Below are 27064 nucleotides of genomic sequence, written 5' to 3'. Positions count from 1 at the left end.
TGTTGCGTTTGTTAAACTGATTTTAACCAACCCATTTTAAGTGATTATTGTCTTTTGTTTCTATACTAATTTTCTAGCTAGCATGGCATAGACAAATAAGAACACAATAATAATCATGACACGAAATTATCGGTAGTATGCCTCGAGTCCTATGCGTTTTTCCGGTGAGCCAACACACGGAAAAACATGGTCAGCTAGGGACATAACCTTGTGTGAGAATTGGCTCCCACTAAAACCACCATCTCCATTATATGCTCGGATGGGCCGCCTTGTGAACATCGTCTTCTTGATTCCATTCTTGGTTGCATTATCTTACAAAATAGAAAAAACTATTCTATTTCCTATACTATTACAAATACAATATAAATAGAAAGGCGACATGCAAGTCGTTTAATAAATTATTACATTCATCCCGAATAAATAGTAAACACGACATGCAGGCCGTTTAATAAATTATTACATTCATCCCGAATAAATAATAAATTAAATCATACAACCAAACATCCACACAAGGGTCTTATTGAGGCAAATACTACCGATTTCATACAACAATCACATACAAAACAAATGGAGTGCCAAATATCCATTTTCATGAAACATGTTTCGATAAGGATTGATTTAAACAACACTTAATGGCACACAAAATAATCAATCCTCGTTTACATAACTTATGTATGCATGTAAACCCACTTCATATTTTGTAAGTATGATTTTCATGCCAAAACCATCCAAACAAACATATTAAGTGAATCAAAACATGTTGGAGATTTATACACTTTACCAAAGCATAAAGTCTAAAATTAATAATTTTAATTTTCTCATTTCATGTAAAACATGAAATGAATTCATGTACTTTATTTTCCTAAACATTGAATCTTTAATAGTCAACATGCAAGTTACAATTTTTAATTTTCGGAATTACTTTTGGCAGATTCATACATCAACTTTAAATGGTCATATCTTACTCATTTCTAATCCGTTTTCGATGATTTTTTTTTTTCAAATTTAAGTTCTTTCAGTTAGCTTTCAAATGCAATTGGCCTCATACGAAAATATGGAGTTTAAAGCCTCGAAACAGTCCATCAAAGACGGACTGTCCAAGCTGAAAAAAAAATTTTTAAAATGAGATTAACCATTTAACATTTTGCCAAAACCCAAGATTCAAATATTATTTAGGAAACATAAAAACACAAATCATGATAATAGTTTTGCATGTTCGTTATGCATAATCATCTCCAAGTATCATGCATAACACATTCATCAAAACGTATTATCATAAGAAAAGTTTGCTAAAACTTGTACAAGATGGCTCGGATACCACTTGTTGGAGTATGATACAAACACAAAGCGAGCGTAAGCATTTTAAAATTTATAAAATCATACTCCTCCAAGGACCCATGTACAAAACTTTTAGCAAACAAAATTAAATAAACGAACAAGAATAGGTTAGATTACAACCTTTGTAGCCTTTGTTGAGAATCCTAGCTTGGAGAGAACCCAAATGAGAGCTCCTCTAAACGGTAGACACTCAAAGTTTCAACCTTATTTTGATATACACCTTCTAATTCACCAAAACCCTTTCTCTCCTTTTGTTTTCAAGACCACCGAAAGAAAAAAAACTTGCAAAGTCTTTCAAAATTTTTTTTTTTAAGTACTATTCTTCCCTTTTGTTTATTTTAAACCACCGATTGTTTTAAAGAGAGAATTTAAAGGAAGAAAATGTGAACCCTTTTTTGAGTTAGTCAAAAGATGTAGAGGGTGGGATTCCTTTTTGAGAATGCATGTATCGGTTAAAAAGAACACAAGCATGAAGTTTTTTTTTTTTTTTTTTTTTTTTTTTTTTTTTTTTTTTTTGTCTTTTCAAGGTGAGGTAGCATGCTTATTCTTTTCAAGGTGAGGTAGCATGCTTATTAATTAATTATAAATTAATTAATCTCAAAATTGTATTTATTTATTAAACCAATAACAATTGATTAATAAATTAATTCCCGATTAGAAGGTGTATCAAACAATTTACGATTGGCCTTTGTGTGTGACCGAATAGGATAAATGGACTTTATATTATTTAATGTCATGGGTATACCTTCAGAATATATGTACCACGGTCAAACCACGGTTGAACCGTAACCAACCCGAGAACATATTTCCAACAAAGGCTACTAACAAATGTGCACAAAAATACACTTGAGCACAATGGTGTACATTTAAAAAAATTTGTATTTGTACACAAAAATACACTTGTGTACAATAGTGCACATTAGAAGAGTTTTGTATTGAACTTTTGGATATATATATACATATATATTAAAGAACTCATTACTTTTTATTACTAACAACTTGATTGATTGATTGATTGTAGCAAAAAACTTGATTGATTGACTAAGACTCATGATGCTAACAAGTTGTAAGATTTTTCTCGGTTCGGGTTACCCGAGAGGGCGAGGGATCCAACCTTATACTCTGATGTATTCATCCCAAAGCGATTACTCAGTGGTTGTTTTTAACCCTTCGCTGGCCACCACCGGATTCAAACCTGAGACTGATGATGCTGATTCACATAAACCAATCTTGAGAAGTACGTACTTGCATACTTATTTTTCTCTATTCTTCAATAATTAATATATTAACTTCAATTGTTATTTTTTTTTCCTATTCTTAACAACTTGATTGATTGATTGATTGATTGTAGGCATTAAATGGGAACTCCGGTTATTAAAAGTGCCATTCCTTGAGTATAAAACCCTATCTCGTGAAAAACAGTGAGTTTACTAAGTTTACTAGTACTCTTTTGTACTTTTTTATGGTTACTATTTTATATGTACGTATAAACCATGCTTGCTTGCCTCCCTGCCTGCCTAATTCTGTTATCCTTTCGAATTAAAATATTGTAGACGACTATGGCTAGCACAACATTTCATTGTAAAAAGGTAGTGAGTATTCTCTTTTTCTTTTTTTTTCTTTTTTTTTTTCCTATTTTTATTATGTTTCCAATATTATCTAATTCTGCTTATTCTTATATATTCTGAACATACTTACTTTTTTGTTTATTAACGACGACGGCATTTTCATTGTAGTATAAAAACCTCCACCGAGGTAGATGCTGCAAAATTAGAACCAGGTTCTTCCATTTTCTACTTTGCACTAATCAGTTTAATTACATGTTTGGATCGTGGGCCATATCTACAACATTGTGTGTTTGTAGAGCAACTGAAATTGATATATTAACCATTTTTGATATTTATGAACCAAAATACTCCTCATTATTAAGAATAATGTCCAACTCATGCGTAACTCAATAAAACCTAAAATATTGAAATCTCAAAATTTTAGTGCATAGGATTAATATATAAGTACATAAATTATTATTATCCCAGTTGATTGACGGAGGTTTAAGAATATATTATTTTTATATTATTAACAACTTGACTTGGTTGATTGTAGAAGATGAAGACGAAGACGAAGAGAATAATGAAATCATCATGAGTATTGTATGTTCGGACAAGATAGGTATTGACGCTAAGCTCCTTGAGAGGGAGTCTATAACGATCCAAGGTTGTTACGAGCTAGAAACTGATGTCATAGAAATTGAAAGCAATAGCGAAATCATTAAGAAGGTTGAATCGTTCTGTGCGGAACGTTGGAAGATCCGGAATGATTATGCACATGATGAAACCCTCGTCCGACACAAGTTGAATGACTTCAATTCCAATTTTCGCCAAACCAATCAGATACATGCTCTCGCTCTTATGATTGTACGCCACTTTTTTCTCCTTTATTTATTTATTTATTTATTTATTTATTTATTTATTCTTTTATTCTTTAGTAATTTAACGTTAATTAATAAACACAGGTGTTACACTTGTTTTATTTACTATTGTAATCCTTGATCATTTATGATTTTTCAACTAATTTTCTTCATAATTTTCTGTTTTGATCTCAGACTGCTATCGATTTGAAGATAAAATCCTTAATCGACCTGATGATGGAAGACATCGATGACATGTTCACCAAAATGACTACTGCTGATGAGGCTTACAAAATCTTATCCATGAATTTTTTCTTATTTGTGAATTTGGGAGGGGAGTATCAACGTTTGTGAATTTGGGAGGGGAGTATCAACGTTGTACATTTGAAAAGATGAATAGCATTCTTAACAGGTACTGGCGGTCTTTTGTTGCTGATTCATATAAACCAGATTTTAGTGGTACGTACTTGCATACTTATTTTTTACCCTCCTCCTGTTAATTAATAAATTAATCCCAATTGTTAAATGTTTATCTATTAATAACAATAACAACTTGATTGATTGATTGTAGCTGAAGAAAACATGAAATGGGATCCTGAGTTATTAAAAGTGTCATTTTATCAGTATAAAACCCTACCCTATGAACAGAGGTGATTTACTACAAAGTATAATATTACTCTACTCTTTTGGTATCTTTTTTTTTTTTTATGCTGGTACTATCTAAATTACATCTTACATTACATATACATATAACCCCTGCCTGCCTAATTGTGTTATTTTCTTCCGAATTTAATACATTGTAGACGACAATGGCTAGCAGCACATTTCATTTTAAGAATGCCGTGAGTATTCTTTCTTTCTGTCTGTCATTTTTTATTATGTTTCCAGCTTTATCCAATTCTATTTTTCTTATACATTCACGATTGTACTTACTTTTTTGTTTAATTTCTTTTTAGTTATCTTGCCGATTCAGTCCAATTCAGTTCAATTGACCGAGAGAGAAAAAAAATCGCTTCTAGGCATTCCTGATGCAGTAGCTACTACGCCTACTATGCCTGTTGGTGATTCAAGCCGAAAGTATGGCCAGGTTGACAAGCGAGAGCCCAAGAAACAAGTTGGATTGCAAGGTTGTGATGGGCTCGGTGAGGTTCAAAACGTTGATGGGATTTTAGTTGAGTAAGTGGATCCAGCAGGAAGTCGGCTTGGAGTGAAAGGCAAGAGATGTTCGAGTTGCATTCTAATTAGTTACTAGTTTAAGACCCACGAATTCGCGGGTTTCAACAATAAAAGTTATAAATATAATATATTATTTATAATCACATCAATTTAAGCGACAAAAATAATTCTGTATAAGGAACATATTACGGCAAAGCACCAATTTTGAAAAATTAGTCGATATAAATTAATCATTGCACAAAGAACCGAAGATAACTAAAGTTCAAAAGATTTATACGAGAAGATTATTGATAATTTCAAGAAAGATATTTAGTTGTAGTTTGAGTTTTTTTATAATAGACCACTTGTTTAAAAACCACCATATTTGCAGGTTTTAAACAAAAAGTTAGAGTAACATGATTCGCTAATTTGTTATTACAAATATATGCATAGATTAGAAAGAAAAAGAAAAAAAAAAAACCCTTAGTTAGACTTGTGTAGAATTCATATATAACTAAATTTTGTATGTTTTTTATACTAAATTCCTTGGCATATGATTTTAACCATAAGCATAGTGACTAAATGTCTACAATTCAACCCACATGTTAGTTACTATAAGCATTAAGACTTACATATTTGTGATCATGGTGATTGTTGGCACAAAATCTAGTGCGATGACTTTAGGAACCACAACAAAAGTCACGGTAGGTTGATAATTTGGCTCCAATGATGTACAACCCAAACTCAAGTTCAAATCAATAATCAGAGACAAAAAACGTTTTCCCTTCCGAAGTATCATTTTCCTACTTATTTTTGTTGACCAAAAATGTATTATGTGAAGTATCAAAGACCTTACAATCTGTACACCAATATACAAATAAAAAAACAATAGTTACAAAAATTAAAATTCTTAACCAAACGCTAGAAAAGAAATCGATAAATTCAGCGGCAAATAAGCTTACATACCTTTCAGTGAACTACGGTTATGGTTATCATAAAGATATATAGTTTTTATAATTCATAATAGTCAAGTCATGTGCACATCCTGTGATTCCATAGCCCGAGTGTCATAAAACACGGCAAACTTATTACAGATCCAATAGTTTGATATCATTACTTATTATGTACAACCCAGTTCCCAAACCAAATCACATTAACAATCTAATTACAGATCAAATGCTTATAAATAATCTTTAATTCCCACTAAGACTACCAAATAATGATTTACTCTTACCTCTCACCTATGTAATTTATATCAAGCACCAGACAATGTTGTCTGCATCAGAGTAATAAATAGATATCATGTTTAATTAAAATAACTTAAATGGTTAAAAATCAATTTCAGTTTGCTAATCAATTTAAGATTAATGATACATTTGAAACCGTAAAAAAACAGGGGATACATTCATGACTCAAATACCAGGTCACTATGCATGACAACTAAAAGATAATTGAATTAAGGTTACAAATTAGTAACCGACAATATGAGATCTGAAACCAAAAATACAAAAATAAGGAAGAAAAAAAAAACACAACGAAATATCATAAATGATGTTACCAGAAACAGTTTTTTACCTTAATGTTACTGAATATAAAGCATGTATCTTTTCTTGGCTCAACTCTCGCTAAGCTTCTCTCTTCTTCTTTCAATTGTCAAGCAAGAAGCTTTGAGTGCCAGAGTCATCCAAATCAACTACTTCTTTATTATTTGCTTCATGTGTTAGAGTCTTGTCCTCGTCTATAAATCCCATGCTTTGCTTCAAGCAAGATCTTTGATCTTTAAGCGTTTGCCCAAAAGGTTTATGATATCAAGCACCTCAATCCATCGTTGATGATCGTATTCTGGCTCTGAAACAGCGCCGTTGTTAATTGGAGATAAACTCCTATCACAAAGACATTTAATTAACAACTATATTGTTCAAATTACCTCTGACTGATTCACGTGGGTGTTGGGATTGTTTTGCGATTAACTCCGGCTGAATCACGATTTAATCGCTCTAGTCGATTGCGGCTTTTGATAATTAGGGTTTTTGGTATTCAAAATTGAAAGCCTGCGTTTTGTTTCCCTGTATACACATTAGAATGAGATTATTTTCACAGACCCCTGATTAAGGTTTATTATCCCGTGTTTTTCTTTAGTATAAGGGTATTTTAGGTACATTATCAGAATATTTTGATTTATTAGCTAATGATGAAACAAGATGAATTTGAACCATTAGATTAAGGGGTATTTGAAAGTCTTTTTTTGATCTAAGGGTTAAAAAGTGATTTTTGAAAATAATTATTAGCTAATAATGACTCTCTTTTAAGGTATAGAGGGATTATTATTTTAAATAAGGAAATTATTCATTTGGTATATAATTACTTGTCGATTAGTATTTAAAGAACTTCCGTATGTTTGTTCTATTCAGGTTCCTCATGAACCAATCCTTTCTGAACTACTGTGTTTTTGACTATTCTGTTGGTTTAACTTTTGATTGCTTGAAAAATTTGCCACCATGGTTAAATTAGTTTCTTGCAAGTACCTGAATCTTGATGAAGAAATTGTGAAAAACACTATGGTTATGTTTGTTAGTTGACAAAATTGCGCCGTTGGTCACTTAACTTTGTATCAAACACAATGGCGAGGCTAGGCATTGAGGAGTGGGGTCCTATGACCCCACAAGTTTTTAAAAGTGTTTTACGGAGTACTCTTCAAATCGTACAGGACACCACTAAATTTTACTACATGACCCCGTATATTTTTAGGATTTGTAGTTTTTTAGAGGTAAACAACTGTTAAAGTATCCGTCAAAAATAATTAGTTGTGAAAAAAAATTTCAGGACCCCATTGAGTTTTAATCCTGAATTCGCCACTGATCAAACAACATGATGAACTTGCGCCGGTTATTACTTTTCGTCATCAAATAATTGTTGGGGGTGCAAACCAAGTCCCACATCGGTCATGGGACAAAACAAATGTATGTATATAAGTCTAAGGGGAAGTCCCTCTATCACCAATTGGTTTTAGAAAAGGATGAACTCTTGGGCTTATATTGCAAGACATTGTGTTTGGGCTATGCGATCCTTACAAATGGTATCAGAGTTAGGCTATAGCCCCGATGTGGTGGACAGCGCAGTGGGCGCACCCCTGAGCGCACGCAGCGACGTGGCGCGACCCTGGCACGATGAGTTGATCCTGGAAGCCTTGTATCGAAATCTCCCTGCCCTCCCACAAGGTTGAGAGTTCCGAGAGTTGGCGGCGGTAAAGGTTGGATCCCAACTATCGTTGGAGGGGAGGCCCAGATGGACTTGGGTTTGATGGGAGGTTTGTTGGGGGTGCAAACCAAGTCCCACATCGGTCATGGGACCCCACATCGGTCATGGGACAAAACAAATGTATGTATATAAGTCTAAGGGAAAGTCCCTCTATCACCAATTGGTTTTAGAAAAGGATGAACTCTTGGGCTTATATTGCAAGACATTGTGTTTGGGCTATGCGATTCTTACATTATTGAGGCAGAATATTGTTAGGAATTATTCAAGTACGTAATAGTAGGCAGATTTTTATTATGAATTATTTAAAAATTGAAGTAATAATATTATAGAATATGTAAAATTGAAGTAATAATATTATAGAATATGTAAACATGAAAAAGAGGAAAAACAAGATGCATAATATAATGTGGAATGTCGTTTGGATTAGAATATTTAATGAATCTAATTGTTGTTATCTTTTGCCCTTACGACATTAATTAGCAAAACCCTTATAACTATAGGCAAAAGGGCTCAAAAACAACAAAAAAGAATCGAGCCACTGAAAAAATAAACACGTACAAAACTAATATCTCATACTTGACTATACTTTTTTTTTTTTACGAAAAATCATATTATATATAAATAAATAAAAAGGGGAAGATTTGTCGATCTTGTGGGGTTACAATTGATACAGATTACAAATCTGTTTGACTGGCGAATCACTAACCGCCCTAATGAACTCATCTAAACAAGGACGAGCTAACAACAGAAAAATTACTTGACTATACTTGACTTGATCAACAAAAAAAGAATTATAGTTAGCTTTATGCACATGATCGCACATGCTACACATGTGATTAAAGCTAACTAAGAGTGTCATAAGACCACCCCCAACGGTAGGTCTTTAAGAGTGTCATTCTCTAACAAAAAAAAAAAAAAATACGTGATTGGCATATGGACGTCTTTATCGTCATTTTCAAGCACAATTTCACATTGTCTTTCTATACAAGTATAAAGACGGTTTGCAATGGGTCCACTTGAATTAATTTAATTCTTTGTTGATAGGTTCCAACATCAAAGTAGTTGATACTGTGACTTGGTAAGTGTGCAAGCTACTACCATCTTCATTGATTTTTTTGACCGGAAATTTTTCCAACCATTCTGCTTCCTTTAACCTCCATTAATTCTCCTCTATATTCCCTCTTCATCCTGATCATGTTGTGAAAAACCCTACGGTGATGGTGAACAAATGGTGGATTTTGTTGATCAAGGATGAAGGTGAAGCAACTGTTTTAAGTAAAGTAATTCATTAGTTTAATTATGAAAAGTATATAATAAAGTAGATAAAAATAATAAATATAAATAATGCTAATAATATTAAAGTAGATAATAGTACTAAGAAATAGATAATCCCTTTTTTCATTTATAAAGTAAATAAAATATTATTAAAAATAAATTAAATAAAAACAAAAGTAAATATAATTATATTTATAGATTTTTTTATTATAAATTAAAAAAATATAAATTTTATAAAAAAAATTTGTGCCGGTGGTCCCTCATTTTTAGTGAAAAAGAGTAAAAAGAAAAATTTACCCTCACATGCAAGACACATGTCAAGGGTTAACAGATTGATTTAACGGAATTTAAACAAAGGAATGTTGATTGCAAAATTTTGAAAATAAAAAAATCTAAAAGCAAAAAAAAAAAAAAAAAAAAAAAAAAAACTCAAGAGATGTTGATTGCAATATGGTGTATAAACAAAGACCAACATAGCAAAAAAGTCTATATAATAATAATAATAATAATTATAATAATAATAATAATAATAATAATAATAATAATAATAATAATAATAATAATAATGGGAACCTGAAAATCCATGAAGTCCCGTTTACTTGATAGTTACTAAATAATGGGGACTCGAATATCCGTGAGAAAATCCGTTTACTAATAAGTAAATGGAGACCCATAGAATATAGGCCCTGATTTGGCACGGAGTTTCTTAATCGATTTGGAATTATCTATACCGGTCCAACCTAGCCCGATGCCATTAGTCAGGATGATTGATATAATTATCAAAAATCTATGAATATTTAGTGTAATTTATGAGGACTGTTCGTGCAACATATCAAGCATTGGGACTAAAAGAATTATTTGTGAAAACTATAGGGGCTGTTTTCGTAGTTATGTTTCTTTTGTATTATAAAATGAAGACAAAAAAGAAACGTAGTCATTTCTCCATTTGTTGAACAAAAATGGCGAATTTGAAGGAGGCTGATTCCCCTCTTTGCCGTCGCATTGTCTTGTCCTTTCTCGATTTTCTGAATTCCGGTTCTCTCTCTCGCTCTCACTGTTATTAGATCTATAATAGTATAATACTGATCTTTATTATTATTTTTTTTTTTTTATGTAATCTTGTTAAATTTTTACCTTGTAGGGTTTGCAATTATTTTCCATTTAATAATCGTTAACATGTTTAATGTCCTCTGTTAGTTTGATGCTAGCCGTTGATCGGTTCATTTTAAGTGTACATTTAATTTAAAGGAAGTAGTAAAATTAGGGTTTTTATGACAACTGAGACATGGAGTACATAGGAGATTGTATAAATGTAATTTTAGAGATAACTGTCAGATACGTAGGTGTTTAATGTATGTTTCAAGTTTAGCTGTTGATTGCAGTTGAACCACAATTCTGGATGTTAAATTGACTGATATGTTAAAATTTAGCTTAAGTTCAGAAGTGTGAAATTAGGGAAACTAGTGAAATTAGGGTTTTTATGAGAACTTAGAGATACATTTTATGCTTGAATCTTTGTATGCTAACAGTTCCTTCATAATCCGTTTTTCAGTTGAACCTACTTCTGTTAGTGATTTTGAAAGTCTCGAAGTCACAAAAGACTGCTTATGTAAGGCTTTTAAGATTGATTCTTCATCGTCTACTTCTAGTGTTCCAAAATTTGATTCTCTAGTCCAGATTTTCAGTTCACATCCAGTCAATTCTAAAACTCCCGAGGCGTCACAAACTCTTGCAGTAATGTTCTGTTTTCTTCCTATGTTATTTTCGTTTTTTAATTTTTGTTTGTATATATATGTTTCGGGTTATGGTGGCTATTCAATATGTTTTTTCTGATGATTTACTTCTTGTTCTTCTTATTTAGGATGACACCAACAAACAGGATAATTGTTCCATTGGTAAGTTTTGATTCTTCTTATTTAGCATAGTTTCTTTCGTGGTTGTAAAAGTCCCCCAACTGGTCCCCGACTAGTCGGGACTTTGTAGTAGTTCGACTCGGCACCCACTAGTTTCCGACCTGGCAATTTATTCGGTCAGTGTTCTCAAAGGTCCATTGTATTTGGTCAAAGGCGGATTTCTTAGTCAATAGTCCGATTTTTTCGATAACAAAGCTGGTCAAATAAAGTCAAAGTCAAAGTTTGTCAACATTGGACTAGCTCGAGCTACAAGGTCCTGACCGACTAGTGACTATTACAACCTTGTCATCTCTGTTATATTGCTTTGTTTTTGTGCTTATATATTTCCCTTATTGTTGAACTTTTGTATAGTAAGTTCTTAAAGTTTGTTCTAAGGCATCATGGATGTAATTAATGAACAATTAATGAATATCTTGTGTTATACTTTAACAGTGAGTGAGGATGAACTTTTTGCTCAATTTTTTGGTGCCCTAGAAAAGGCTCGCTTTTTCAGGAATACACCGAATGAAGCTGAGGTACAGTTCAAAGCTGGTCATATGTTCGACTGTGCTTTATTGGTACGCTATTAACTATTAACTTTAAATCTTTTGAAATTTTAATAATTACATCATACTTATTATATTATCTGCATGTTGTGTATTTGGATGAATGACATTAATATTTCTGTTTGCAACAAACTCAGATTTGCCAATTTTTGAAAACGTTTATATTTATTAATTTTAATTATTCTATGCGAGTCTATATTTTCGTAGATATGTTTCTTTGCATATCGTGAATTGTGTCGTAAGTGGCTATCATCAACTCGTATGTTTTTTTTTTAATCATATTTCACACACAATAGTTCATTTTTTCTACATAGTTCTCGAAATTGCTATATATTTATATTACCTTGATGATACATAAAGATTGATGTCACTTACTGCTGTTATATTTCTATTGTTCTTGTGTACTTTAAGGATCTGAAAAAATCTGGAGGTTCGGAGTTTGATATTCAAAAGTTGGCTGATACCTTCAAGTTACAAGGTAATATGGCACTTTATATTTTAGTTATAAATTCAATAAAGATAAAGATGGTTAAATAAAAATGTAATAGAATAATACTTTACTACATTGACTTATGTACTTTGTTTTTGTTGCAGGTAACAAAGCTATGCAATCTAAGTTGTACCCAGATGCAATTGAGCGTTACAGTGTGGCTATTGCACTTTGTGATGATAATGCTGTTTATTATTGTAACAGGTAACTTAATTTACTTACCCAAACATACATTTGTAGTTTTTTTTTTTTGGGGTCTAAATTACTTGTTTTTGTGAATGGGTACTTTTACATTTACAGAGCAGCTGCTTACACTAAGACCAAACAGTATACAGAAGCAATCAGTGACTGTCAAAAAGCAATTGAAATCGACCCGTCATACATCAAAGCTTACAGTCGTCTAGGTTTTGTGTACTTTGCTCAAGGGAATTTCAATGATGCTATCCATAAAGGCTATAAGAAAGGTTTGTTCTTGTAATATTACAAAAAATTGTAACATCAAAATATGACTTTCTGCTGTTCAATTTATTTGTATTCTTTTAACTAAATTAAATTAATGGAGCAATTTCTTATTAATCGAAGCGCAAATTTAATTATTATGTGAAGGTTGTTAAACGGTTGTATATATTAATTATTATTAATCTGGTTTTCATGTATGCAGCCTTGCAATTGGATCCGGAAAATGAATTTATAAAAGGAAATTGTAAGGTTGGTTGGTTAGTAATATATTTAGTAATTTAATTAATTATTATATTATATAGTTCTCTTTTCGGTTATGTAATATATTATAATAATATATAATATATTCGGGGTTTGGCTTTTTTCATACTTATAGGCAGCTGTGGAGAAAGTGATAATAGAAGAACGTCTCAGAGTCGGTGGAGATGGCTTCTTCCTAGGATTAGGAGGAGTAGAAGTGGGTGGTATGGATCAATTGCCAGAGAACTATAATGAAATTATAAGAGCTATATTTCAGAGAACACGAGACGAGGAAGAAAACTATCGTAGAAACTAGGTTTCTTTGTTCAGATATTGTTGTTTTTAAATAGGTTATGCTAATTAAGCTAACTTTTGGTATTTGTTGCACATGGGTGGGTTATGTTAGGAGTAAATTAATCAGTGGTCTCTAATCTCTGCTTACTATTATATTATTTGAGATTAGTATTATTATTATGTCAATGTCAATGTATGCTGTATGCAAGTACTTGGGATCTTGGAAATGCTTAATTATTACTCCACTAGTATTATATTTATTAGTTTTTCTGGCAATCACTGGTTAGAAAACATGATATCTATTTTACTCTGCGACTAGTATTAGGTCTTACATGATTGCAAAATCACTAACCTAAACCCTAACATGATTCCAAACAAACTTAAATGTTAGTTTCTCACCTCTGCCCGCCATGCGTATCATAATCACCGGGATTGAGTACTATTAGACCATAGATTACGCTGCGTTAAATCAAAATATGCACTGACCTGATGTTTTTGACGCCCCCTAACGGGGTGTTAGATTTGACGATTTCGGGGCATTAGGCAATAGTCATGTCCTTGATAATGACGTGGTATAGAAAATATCATTGTACGATATAGTTTTTACTTCCAATTCTGAAGGCGAAACTATTATAGAATTCGTGCAACAACAATACGTTGGAGGAGAACGGGTGTCACAACAACGAATCCTATGAACTTGAACGAACGTGAAGTTGCTGCGAAACGTTTACAGATTGTATCTTTAATTTCGGTTCCAGATGCTTCATCGTCACTTCGGGCTTGTCCAGATCAATAACTGCTCCATAGACGTTCGGTTTCTCCGGCATCGGCTACGGCAAAGGAGCTGCTAGACATCAGGCGAGTGATTCGTTGGGAACGGTTAGTCGGACTGTGTGCCTTGGATGGATTGTTCATACAGTTACTCGCCACATGATTGAATCGGTCTTTGGTAAAATTGGTGCACTATCGGAATTTAAGTTTTGGCCCCTAGATGTTATCGCTTCGTCTCGTACGTGTATGAAGGTGAAGATCAGTTAGCTATCAAGGAATCTTTGGACGTTTAATCTATGCGGGTAGATTGAAGCACTTTAGTTGGAGTAAACTTGGTAAATCCGATTATTCGAGTGTTCCGGCAAATGCTCCTCTTCGTTGTAAGTTAAACCCCAACCCTTATTTTTCAAACAACTTCCATTTTTCTGTTTTGATTGTTGACAGTTTACCAGATTGTGGAAACAAAGATTTCGACTTTTTTGATTGCCCATAATGTACATCTTTCTCACATTAGCATGTTCGGATCTTTTGAATGTTTATGTCTTTGTGGTGATCAAGAAAGCTTCAATGATATTTTAATCTCGTGCTCTAATGAGTTTGTCTTGATCACCCCTTTCGATGCTCTAGCCTACGGGCATCCTGGTTAAGTTTGCTTCAAAAGAAAGTGTAATGGAAGTCGCCGAACTCTTTGGCGAGGCTATTAAAATGGCAACATCATCTTCGAATTTGTGTAACGCCGGTTCATTCTTTGCGTTTGTCAAATCAACTAAAGTGAAGCATATTCGCGATGTGGTTGTCAATGATTTTGGGGATATGAAGTGCTCATGTTGTGAAGTGTGGGTATCTGAAATATCGGATCTTCTCAATCTTAACCGTCGCTCATTTGATCAACGACTACTCAAATCAACTAACCGGTTTGTGGTTTCAAGCGGGACATTGTTGTGTGATGCACAAGATCGTTTTAGTATGGAGACTACAATCAACGGGCCTGTTGTTACGGTTTATTCTTCTCAGCTTGATTCGGTGAACGTTAACTTGATGGGTTCGCTTAGAGTCAAGCCCCTCGAAGTTTCTGCCTTTGATGTTAATTTTGGTTCATCTGTTCCGGTTACTGAAGAGGATCGTGTTGCTCCTTCGACCTTTTGTCCTTCTAGGGTTGTTGGGAAAGGTTGATAATGGTACTGGGATTGCTTTGTTTGCTTATTTTTTGGATATTAATTTTGGCTCATGGGACAACCTGGACGTTCCTATTAATGGGCCGAAGCCCATTGATGGTGTTTATTCAGCTGAAAAGGGTCAATCACCAAAATACCCATTTTTTTGGCCTTTTCTGAGCTGGAACCCCCTTTTTTTTTTTTTTTTGAGAATTTGCCCGCGCAAGGCGCAAGTATCTTTAGACCTTGCGACCTTGCGGCTTGCGCCTTTGCGTGTAAACGCAAGGCGCAAGGATAAGGGCTTGCGTCCTTGCGCCTTGCGCCTTATCAGAATGGATTTTTCCTGATTTCTGGATAAGATTTTTTTGGATTCTTTGTACCTTTACGGATAAGATTATGTACCTGTCTATTTAATGAGGCTAGAACTCCAGATTAATAATTTTATTTTACTTCATTTTCAAAAAGATCAAGTCATTAGAGCATCGTTAAGGTACCAACTTTTATCTATTTTTTCACTAATTTGTGTCTTAATGAGCTGTAGTAATGATGAAGCATTTGTTGTTCATGTATGTTGTGGAGGTAATTTTGAATTTGTTAACAACATACCTATGTATCTGCCTCTTGACTGTTTTAGAACCAGATTAAAACTACCACTTGCTCCACAAAAACCAATAAATCGAAGAGTATTGTTAAGGAAAATTCTCAAAAAAATTGAATTGCCACCTAATGCACCTGTTTCGCTAAGATATATTGATAATTCCGAACAGGATGAAATACACAATTCCGAACCAAACCTCGAAACACACTATTCGGAAGAAAAACAGGCTGAAATACCACCTCCAAACACAGAAGAATTTGACTTCTTCAACCATGGCGCCGAGAACGTGTGTAAAATAAAAAAAATAGAGAACCCGTTTATACCTGTTGTTGGGTCTAGTGAATCGGATGAAGCAAGTGACGAGGAAGATGAAGATGAAGAAGATGAAGAAAAACAAGATGTATTCTGGAATATGCCAACTCTACACAGTCAGCAAGATGAAGAAAACCCAGAATTTACGACCCCAATTCCAACCACGTATCAGGTATCTGATTTGGTCAAAGTTCGTCAAACGTTTTCGAACAAGGAAGAATTCCTAAACCAGCTATTTACAAAATGCCTTGAAGAAAACTTTCAAATAAAGCCTGTAAAGTCAGACAAATCTCGGTACACCGCTAAATGTGTGTTGCCAAATTGTGAGTGGAAATGTAGTGCATACAAAATAAGACACACTGAAAACTTTATGGTTAAAAAGTTGCATGACGTACACACTTGCTCACGCACACAAATTATGGGAAACAATAAACATGCTACTAAAAAGGTGTTGGGTAGTATTCTTATGGATTCGTTCAAGGCTGCTAATCGAGAGTATAAACCAAAAGATATACGTGATGATGTAGCTAATCGGTTTAGAGTGAGTGTATCATACAATCAAGTATGGAGGGCCAAGTGTCAAGCAATAGAGATGTTACGTGGCAGTAGTGATGAATCCTTTAGAATGCTTCCCATTTACCTTCATAACCTTAAGATCCACAACCCGGGGACCATCACCAATTTGGTTACCGATAAAGAAAATAAATTTGTGATGTGTTACATGTCCATTGGAGTAGTTGTAAGTAAATATATTTTAGCAAAAACCACCTTTTAATATGTACACCATACGCAAAGGCGCAAGGGTCACCTTGCGCCAACTAATACGCAATGACGCAATAAAAACCTTGCGCCTTGCGTATGGTGTATGAGGTCTTTATTAATAATATTTGATTTACTGTGAAAATTTCATGCAGATTCGATCATTTGTGCAACATGTCCGCCCGATAATCATCGTCGATGCTGCACATTTAAAGGGTGGGTACCTGGGTACTAATTTAGTTGCTGTTGCGATGGATGGCAATAATGGAATTTTGCCATTGGCTTATGGAATTGGTGAAGGCGAGACAAACAGTGTTTGGTCATGGTTTTTTGGTAACCTAAGAGATCATTTAATGAGTTATGGTATGGTTGATCGTATGTCAGAGATTACTTTTATTTCTGATCGTGCTGCTTCAATAGCACACGGCATTGCAAACGTGTTTCCGGAAGCGTTTCACGCTCATTGTGCACGTCATTTATTCATGAACATCAAAACTAAATCCAACAAGATGAAATTCTTCGAATGGCACTTTTGGAAAATGGTTAAGGCGTACCGTGCGTCGGATTTTCATGATCATCTGGATGTATTTCGAAGGAGATTGAAAGCGTCTTATAAAGTTCTATGTGAGGATGGTATCAATAGATGGTCCAGAAGTCAATCTACTCATATTAGGTATTCATACCTTACAAGCAACAGTGTAGAGTCTATAAACTCTCTATCAAGACATGCTCGTAAACTACCCGTTTGCATGTTGTTCGAATTTTTTCGTTGTTCAATACAGGATTGGTATTTCAAACATCGCAACAAATCAGTTAGTCTTACTTCACCGGTTACTCCATATGTTGAACGTAAGCTAGCTAAGAGGACGGACAAATCAAGAAGATGGCGAGCATTTCCATTGACAAATGATCTAATAGAGGTACATGATGGACGAAACAATGGGTTGGTTAATCTACAAGATAGAACTTGTTCATGTGGTCAATGGCAATTATCAGGCATACCCTGCGGTCATGTGATTGCATCAGCACGACACTTCGGAGTGGAGGATATTAGTTGTTATGTATCACATTGGTTCAGCACTCAAACATACATAAATAGGTATTCCGAACACATTCTTCCTCTCCCCCATCGGTCTGAATGGTCGGATCCGGTTCCCGGGATTTTGCAACTTGTACACCCCCCAGTTCTAAAGAAAAGACAACCTGGACGTCCTAAAGGTAAAAAACGCATTCCTTCAAAAGGTGAAGAAACTTCAAAAAAAGTAAGAACTTGTAGTCGTTGCAAAGAACCAGGTCATTCTCGATCAACATGCCCAGCTGCTTATGACCGAACAGGTGAATCAACTTCTCAACGAGCAAGAAACACAACCTCGAAGGCGAAAGAGACAGTCGAACCATCTCAAGCTTATCAATCTCAGTTTTATCCAACGTACAATTTAGGTAGTAATTAGTTCCTAGAATACGTTTATTTTCAGGAACAAATTAAGGTGTGATGTCTTCCATTGTTGTAATATTTTTTAATTAGTATTTTATGATGTGATTTCGTGTGTTACTTCATATGTTATAATATTGAATGCACAAGCTAGTGTTACAAGAATAATAAAAATTTTGTGGCGCAAGGTCGCAAGATGAACCTTGCGTGTGTTTCAAAAATAGGCGCAAGGACGCAAGAAGAACCTTGCGCCTGCTTAATAAAAAGGCGCAAAGACGCAAGAATCACCTTGCGCCTGCTTCTAAATACGAGGCGCAAGGCCGCAAGAAGGACCTTGCGTCTACGGCTATTACGGGACGCAAGGTCGCAAGGTCTGATTACACACCTTTGCGCCCTTGATAGAGAGTTTATAGACTCTACACTGTTTACACACCTTTGGTAATGGAGATGAAATTCTTCGAATGGCACTTTTGGAAAATGGTTAAGGCGTACCGTGCGTCGGATTTTCATGATCATCTGGATGTATTTCGAAGGAGATTGAAAGCGTCTTATAAAGTTCTATGTGAGGATGGTATCAATAGATGGTCCAGAAGTCAATCTACTCATATTAGGTATTCATACCTTACAAGCAACAGTGTAGAGTCTATAAACTCTCTATCAAGACATGCTCGTAAACTACCCGTTTGCATGTTGTTCGAATTTTTTCGTTGTTCAATACAGGATTGGTATTTCAAACATCGCAACAAATCAGTTAGTCTTACTTCACCGGTTACTCCATATGTTGAACGTAAGCTAGCTAAGAGGACGGACAAATCAAGAAGATGGCGAGCATTTCCATCGACAAATGATCTAATAGAGGTACATGATGGACGAAAAAATGGGTTGGTTAATCTACAAGATAGAACTTGTTCATGTGGTCAATGGCAATTATCAGGCATACCCTGCGGTCATGTGATTGCATCAGCACGACACTTCGGAGTGGAGGATATTAGTTGTTATGTATCACATTGGTTCAGCACTCAAACATACATAAATACGTATTCCGAACACATTCTTCCTCTCCCCCATCGGTCTGAATGGTCGGATCCGGTTCCCGGGATTTTGCAACTTGTACACCCCCCAGTTCTAAAGAAAAGACAACCTGGACGTCCTAAAGGTAAAAAACGCATTCCTTCAAAAGGTGAAGAAACTTCAAAAAAAGTAAGAACTTGTAGTCGTTGCAAAGAACCAGGTCATTCTCGATCAACATGCCCAGCTGCTTATGACCGAACAGGTGAATCAACTTCTCAACGGGCAAGAAACACAACCTCGAAGGCGAAAGAGACAGTCGAACCATCTCAAGCTTATCAATCTCAGTTTTATCCAACGTACAATTTAGGTAGTAATTAGTTCCTAGAATACGTTTATTTTCAGGAACAAATTAAGGTGTGATGTCTTCCATTGTTGTAATATTTTTTAATTAGTATTTTATGATGTGGTTTCGTGTGTTACTTCATATGTTATAATATTGAATGCACAAGCTAGTGTTACAAGAATAATAAAAATTTTGTGGCGCAAGGTCGCAAGATGAACCTTGCGTGTGTTTCAAAAATAGGCGCAAGGACGCAAGAAGAACCTTGCGCCTGCTTAATAAAAAGGCGCAAAGACGCAAGAATCACCTTGCGCCTGCTTCTAAATACGAGGCGCAAGGCCGCAAGAAGGACCTTGCGTCTACGGCTATTACGGGACGCAAGGTCGCAAGGTCTGATTACACACCTTTGCGCCCTTGATAGAGAGTTTATAGACTCTACACTGTTTACACACCTTTGGTAATGGTGGTGAGATGTACTGGTGGTGAGACTCTACACGCAAGGTCGCAAGGTCTGATTACACACCTTTGGTAATGGTGGTGAGATGTACTGATGGCGGTGGTGCTGGCGATGGTGGTGGTGGTGGTGGTGATGTGGTGAGTCTCAGAAGAAAGGTCGCAAGGGTAGACGGGTCGCAAGGGGGTCGCAAGTGCAAGGTTCTTTGTAATCGCCGTCGGTCGCAAAGTGGTCGCAAGAGCTGAGTGTCGGGGTGTGTGTGTGTATGTGGTGTCTGATTTCTATATTTGACCTAATTTTTTAACACAAGAACGCAAGGCGCAAGGACGCAAGGCGCAAGGACGCAAGTCGCAAGGTCTCTTGCGCCTTGCGCGGGCATTTTGTCAAGGTTTTTTTTTTTTGGGTACCAGCTCAGAAAAGACCAAAAAAATGGGTATTTTGGTGATTGACCCAGCTGAAAATATAGTTGTGCTAAGGGAGAGAAGAGCTAGCCTTAGTGCAAGGGGTTAACTAAAGTAAGAAAGCAATCGGCCCTTGTTCATATATGATTAATGGAAGTTTAGAGGACTGGTTGCATCTGAACCCAATAGTGGGCCCGGAGAACAACGAGTCATCCAAACACCTAAAATTTCTACAAAGATTGAACATCGTAATCGTAATCAGTGGCGAAATTAGGATTTTTTTCACCGGGAGCAAAAAAAAAAATTTAAACCGTATTAATGGAAGTTTAGAGGACTGGTTGCATCTGAACCCAATAGTGGGCCCGGAGAACAACGAGTCATCCAAACACCTAAAATTTCTACAAAGATTGAACATCGTAATCGTAATCAGTGGCGAAATTAGGATTTTTTTCACTGGGGGCAAAAAAAAAAATTTTAAACCGTAGCAATATTTTTGGACAAAATATGAAGGTTTTGGGGCAAAAAATTGAGATTTTTAGGCAAATTATAAAGGTTTTTGGGCAAAAGTTGAATGTTTTTGCGCAAAATTTGAAGGCTTTGGGGCAAAAGTCGGAGAATTTTGGGTGAAATTTGAAGGTATTGGGGTAAAATATGTAGGTTTTGAGGGAAAAAAAATCCACTGGGGGCGGGCGCCCCGCCCCCCTTGCCTCCATGTAGTTTCGCCAATGATCGTAATAGATGTGGCTAGTGCTTTAGATTATATTCATCACCAGTGTGGATCACCATAGTTCATTGTGATATCACACCTAGTAACGTTTTGCTTGATTCACATTTTGTTGCTCATCTTGGTAATTTCGGGTTAGCAAGATTTATTCAACAGACTAAACACGACGTTTCTATAAGCCTTAAGAATTCTATTGGAGCAAAAGGAACGGTTGGGTACGTTGCTCCAGGTATATTTGTGTGAGTGCGCATGCGCAATAACCATAGTTAATTTGATAAATAGGTTAATAGGGTACACGGATATGGTTTTTCCTACCCAGACTACCTACCCAGGGAAGAGAATTATATTATACTCAGATGTACATGGCCTAACCGGGTCATCCTCTGCCTGATCGTTTCCGACACTTTTATCTGGACACCCCAAAGGCCTAAAATATGCTGCTAGTAAGGTTTGAACCTGAAACAAAATGATGACCCCAACCTCTTGACTTGGGATGGTTAAATTTGAGAAATTCCAGTTGAATAGTTCTACAGAAAAGGAAAAAAAAAAGAAAGTAAATTTTGTTCGATTAAAAACTAAGTGATGTTTTTTTACTAAGCGTACACAAAATGAAACGATACCAAAAAGTAACAAGACTGTATGCCTGTATCCATCTCATCTAATGTAAGACTTTGAGTGACTTTTACACATTAGACCCATTCTTGTTAATCACAATTTTTTTTTTTTTGATCCCGTTTGACTTAGAGCCTAAGTATATGATGATGTAGCGTGAGGGTACGAAATAGTATTATTTTTAATACAAAATACTACAAAATATGACACAAGTTTTATTAATTTACGGATGGGATATACCTAAACCTTGCTACAACACTATAGGCAGTGTACCTAATCGTAGAGTAGTGTAGTTTTTAGTAAGTCCGGTTCGTTCCACAGGGAGCTGGTGATACTTACTATATTTTTAACTATATTTATACAAAATATATATAATTATATAAGTAGTAATATTATTATAAAAGGGGGGTTTTACCGTTTAATGACCGGTTTGTCGATTCTATATTTTAAGCGTAAAGATAAATGACGATAATTAAAGTGCGTAAAATAATGACAATAAATAAAATGACAGTAAATAAAATTGCGAGTAATAAAATGACAGTAAATAAAGATACGATGAGAAATATAATAAAAGAATTATGCTTATTTAAACTTCCGTAATCATGATATTTGACGTGTTGATTTTAATTTATTACCATGGGTTAATTGTCCTTTGTCCTGGTTTATTTGATACGTCTATCTGGTTTTTGTCCATAATAGTCCATCGGTCATAAATATAAAGTGCGAGTATCCTCGTCAAATTACCCTTATACCCGAAGTCAAATATTCCAACTGATTAAGGATTTAAACTGTGACGCAGTTATCACTTCTGTCAACAATTACACCAGTTATCACTGTATGTAATCCACCCCTGTTTTAATTAGTTTATGAATATTAATTCATCCACTTGATCAGAATGAATAATCAATTACCCAACCCAATTGATTAATTAAATGATTATAACAGATTCCATATGAACATCACTAAATAGGACAACCATAATCATTATTAATTATTAGGTTAATTAATTTGAAGATAGGTTCGACAGACTCCAATGAGTTGTCACTCAATTAGACAATACTCCCCATCTATTAATAGTCAATAGTTCAATTTCCACAAGTGTCGGTCTTTTGCCCAAACCTTAATTATGGTCCAAAGTTCAATAACCCCTTCTTAATATTTTAGCCCAACATCACGATTACTTCGGCTCAAATAAGCATAATAATAACTTAGTTACGATACATTAAATTAAAAAGGAAGAACATAGCTTACAGTGGGATTAATTTGGTAGCGTTACGCGGACAGAGTTCTGACTTAAAACCCGTAAATTAATTGTAACATAACTTAACTAAATCATAATTAAAATTATTATTAAAATTAAAATTAAAATTAATATTATAAATATATATATATATATATATATTATACGTTACATATGGAGAGAGATAGATTTTTTTATTGAAAATGGGATGCCTTCATCTCATCGAATGCAATGTTTTTAGGCGAATTATGAATTGAAATTTTCATTTATGACCCCTGAACTATGCTCAATTAACAACTTTTTATTATTTAATATTATTCTTATTATGAATTATTTAAATATTATATTTTATTCTTGTGCATAGTTGACTTGTAATTTTTACACCGTTGCGTCGCGCGTTGAGAGTTGACTCATGTACCGGTTCCGGATTTTCGAACGTCCTTTCGTACTATTTTATATCGTGTACTTTGCGTTTTGAAACTTGTACTCTTGTCATTTTTAGACGTTCCTCATCAATATTTTGAACCTTTTTAATTGTATCTTGTACATTTGAGCTTTTTGGACCTTTCCGTCTTCAAATCGTCGTTTTCGCCTTTTGTCTTCGCACTTATTTAATATGAACGAATATTAATTGAAAATGGAACAATTGTAACTAAAATCTTGTCTTTCTTGGGGGATAATGCTATGAAATATATATTCCTTTTTAGCCTTATCAGTATACAACCCCAAATCGACCCTGAGATTAGTATTAGTAAATGGGTAAAAGTCCCCATCTTTTAGCCAAACACTTGCATTAAACTTTGATGTTCGATGATATCACATTTCTTCTTGGAGAAATGGTGTACGCTCTTTATGTGTATCATTTTAATAGTAATTAATGAATGAATTCGTTAGTAAACATAATGTTTCAGCTTCCTGCCAACACATGTACTAGTTTAAGCTTCCTGCTAACTCTGTTATTAATTACTGATAACAGATTTAATGTAACTTACAGAAATTTTTTTTGAAATAGTAATATTTTTTAATATGTTTAAAAAACTAGAAATTTGGAAAAAATCTTTACAAAACTAGTAAAACCGGAGTTTCAAACTCCGGTTTGGGCCAAACCGGTGTTCCAAAGTCCGGTTTCTATCTACTTTGTCCACATGGCAGAGTGACATGGCAAACCGGACTTTGAAACACCGGTTTGCCACGTGGCATTTTTTTTTAGGATTCTGGGATGAGCTTGTTTATTTGTTTTAAAAAAAATTTAATTGTTAATAATTGATATTCATTCCTTAAAAGAATTAGCTTATTAATTACGGAGTAATAACTATCTGAACTTTCACTTCTCAAACTACATTAAAAGAAGTTTCAAATTAGCTTATTGATAATTAATATTCATCCCTTAAATCTAGCAAAAATAATTAAAAATTTTTTCTAAACAAATAAACGAGCTCATCCCATAATCTTAAAAAAAAAAAAAAAAAAAAAAATGCCACGTGGCAAACCGGTGTTTCAAAGTCCGGTTTGCCATGTCACTCTGCCATGTGGACAAAGTAGATAGAAACCGGACTTTGAAACACCGATTTGGCCAAACCGGAGTTTGAAACTCCGGTTTTACTAGTTTTGTAAAGTTTTTTTCAAAATTTCTAGTTTTGTAAACATATTAAAAAATATTACTATTTCAAAAAAAATTCGTAACTTACACTTCATTTGATTTGAAGTGGGAATTTTAAAGGATGAGCAAAAGCATCAAGTTCAATTATTAGGTTAATATACTATACGGAAACTACTACGGACTGTCATACAAAAGCATCAAGTTCAATTATTATCTAGAGAAACCTAGTTGCCAACAAGTTCATAACACTTGAAATATTAGATCACAAACCATTTATACACCAGTTTGTGGTCTGGTCTCCATTACAAACAAACACCACCAAAATGCAAATTTCATAACTTCAAAGGCAGCCGCATGTACGGGTCAATCGATGGCATCTAGAGCACCAAATCTTCTTCATAATGTTGTTGTCTTGTGGTGTTATTCGAATACTATCAGCACCAACCATCTGACCTACAGATCTCATATATTCACTTAGGTTCCCTACCTGTCGATCCGAAACACCATCGAATCCCTGCTCATCTGCCAGCCAATTATGCAAGAGATTTGGTATCTCATACTTAATAAATACATTCAATTCAAATTCAGATCATAATAATACAAGTATACCACTAGAGGAGTATTCATGTGCAATTCATAAATTAATGTTATCAATCAACATGTTCATTAAATGGGCATATCATGATGCCTCCTCCTTACTTATATAAATGAATGAACACTCTAATTTATAAGTAAACACATCCATGACATTGGCACTTAATCAATAATCATCATGATGATAAGTTACAATAAAGACAAAGGCAGCAGCAGCAGTAATAAGGCCGTACCTACTTAAAGGTCTTCAAAAGCCCACCTGTTAAGTTTGACACGCTTACTCATCCGCTTAAAATCATCATGACTAAAATTATCTCTCAAATTCACGGATAAGAATTTGTAAGCCTCGTCTTCAGTCATTTTGGCAAAAATGTCAATAACGTCATCCATCATCACATCCACGAGGCTTCTTATCTCCAACTCGAAAGCATCCTGAAATTAAAGCAGAAAACTTATGAAGCAAATTAATTATCCATCCATAGAAAACAAGAAAAAAAATAAAAAAAAATAAGGTAAAGTGTTGTGTTCCATGTATGAGATATATATGTGGGTGTGGCAGGCATGCATGCAGTCGTGGTTATCAATAAACGTCAACTTATTAAGGCATATGAAAAAAAAGGTTCAAATTTTCTTCTTTTTAAAAAAAAGAGAGAAACACACATTCATAAGATCAAGAGCATATATCCGATTTGCTTGGCGAAAATTGGAATTGAACTCATTCAACTTGTGTCGGACGAGGGTTTGATCATGGGCATAATCATTCTTGACCTTCGCACGTTCAGCACAGAACAAATCAACCTTGTTAATGATTTCGCTATTGGTTTTGACTAGTATGTATTTAATGCCGTACTTGTAAGAGGCTTGGATCAGTCTAGTCTCGTTGTTAATGTGCTGGCCATTAATACATATCCCATCCAAACAAACAATATCCATCTTATTAATATTAATGATTTCGCTATTATTGCTTTCGACTTGTTCAATATCTGCTGCTATTTGTTTATCCAGCTGCATGTTTTTGGCTACAATCAATCAAGTCAAGTTGTTAATAATAGAATTAAAAACATTACCATCACAGTCACCAACAAAACAGTTTATTTTTAATTGCATCATCATACTTAATAAAAATAATAATAATAAATTATTAGAGAAAAAAATAATATACATACCTATAGCATGAGTATCATCATATGGAGATTTTTCATCAGTCCAATTAGAAGCCCCAGCTAACATCCTCCTTTGATGAATTCTGGATCCACCCCATAGTGAAGTTTCCATCATTTTAACATTTGATGATCGAGGCTTTAAAAAATTAGGGTTTTGTATCGGATTCGAAAGGCTAACAATCAATCAAGGTCGACAGCTAGCTTGATTATAACAGCATGTTAACGATGAGTGTACCGCATAGTTAAGCCTACAAATTGTCCTCAAATTGCTCGTGCTTTAATTTCGGTTGCCAAACCCTAGTTCCCAATTTCAAATAAATCAATTACTCCTAGACGTTGATTCAGAATTTAGTTAGGTTTTTATTTTAATATGGAGATGCGTAGAAGGATAAGTAATAACTCAGTTTTGAATACGCTAAAAATAAATATAAATTACTGTAAATATATAGAGTAATATATATATACAGTAATACCAAAACATAAAACGGAAATCAGTCAAAATTTCCTTATTTCTCTTCAAAGAGT

At 34.4% G+C, this 27064-nt stretch overlaps 2 protein-coding genes across 5 annotated transcripts; both read left to right on the top strand.

The window, feature by feature from the left end:
- Nucleotides 1–2368: 2368 nt before the first annotated feature.
- LOC139848761 (uncharacterized) lies at nucleotides 2369–4099 on the top strand. Its single transcript, XM_071838460.1, has 6 exons — nucleotides 2369–2575; nucleotides 2690–2759; nucleotides 2892–2927; nucleotides 3075–3118; nucleotides 3442–3752; nucleotides 3941–4099. The coding sequence occupies exons 1-6, from the start codon at nucleotides 2389–2391 to the stop codon at nucleotides 4097–4099; spliced, it is 807 nt and encodes a 268-aa protein (XP_071694561.1). The 5' UTR covers nucleotides 2369–2388.
- A 6292-nt stretch (nucleotides 4100–10391) lies between these two features.
- Nucleotides 10392–13585, top strand: LOC139848406 (uncharacterized). 4 transcript variants are annotated; one of them, XM_071838143.1, is made up of 9 exons: nucleotides 10392–10468; nucleotides 10986–11167; nucleotides 11295–11328; nucleotides 11779–11861; nucleotides 12303–12369; nucleotides 12486–12585; nucleotides 12682–12845; nucleotides 13043–13089; nucleotides 13217–13585. In XM_071838143.1, exons 1-9 carry the CDS (start codon nucleotides 10393–10395, stop codon nucleotides 13394–13396), a joined length of 933 nt encoding a protein of 310 aa, XP_071694244.1. In that variant the 5' UTR covers nucleotide 10392; the 3' UTR covers nucleotides 13397–13585. The 4 variants fall into 4 exon arrangements, with proteins under 4 accessions (XP_071694244.1, XP_071694245.1, XP_071694242.1 ...); XM_071838144.1 differs by having other exon boundaries at nucleotides 11779–11903; nucleotides 13043–13084; XM_071838141.1 differs by having other exon boundaries at nucleotides 11779–11903.
- Nucleotides 13586–27064: the final 13479 nt, after the last annotated feature.

This window comes from Rutidosis leptorrhynchoides, chromosome 5 (assembly GCF_046630445.1).
Source record: "Rutidosis leptorrhynchoides isolate AG116_Rl617_1_P2 chromosome 5, CSIRO_AGI_Rlap_v1, whole genome shotgun sequence".
Lineage (NCBI taxonomy): Eukaryota > Viridiplantae > Streptophyta > Magnoliopsida > Asterales > Asteraceae > Rutidosis > Rutidosis leptorrhynchoides.
This window is presented reverse-complemented; position numbering and strand designations above follow the sequence as displayed.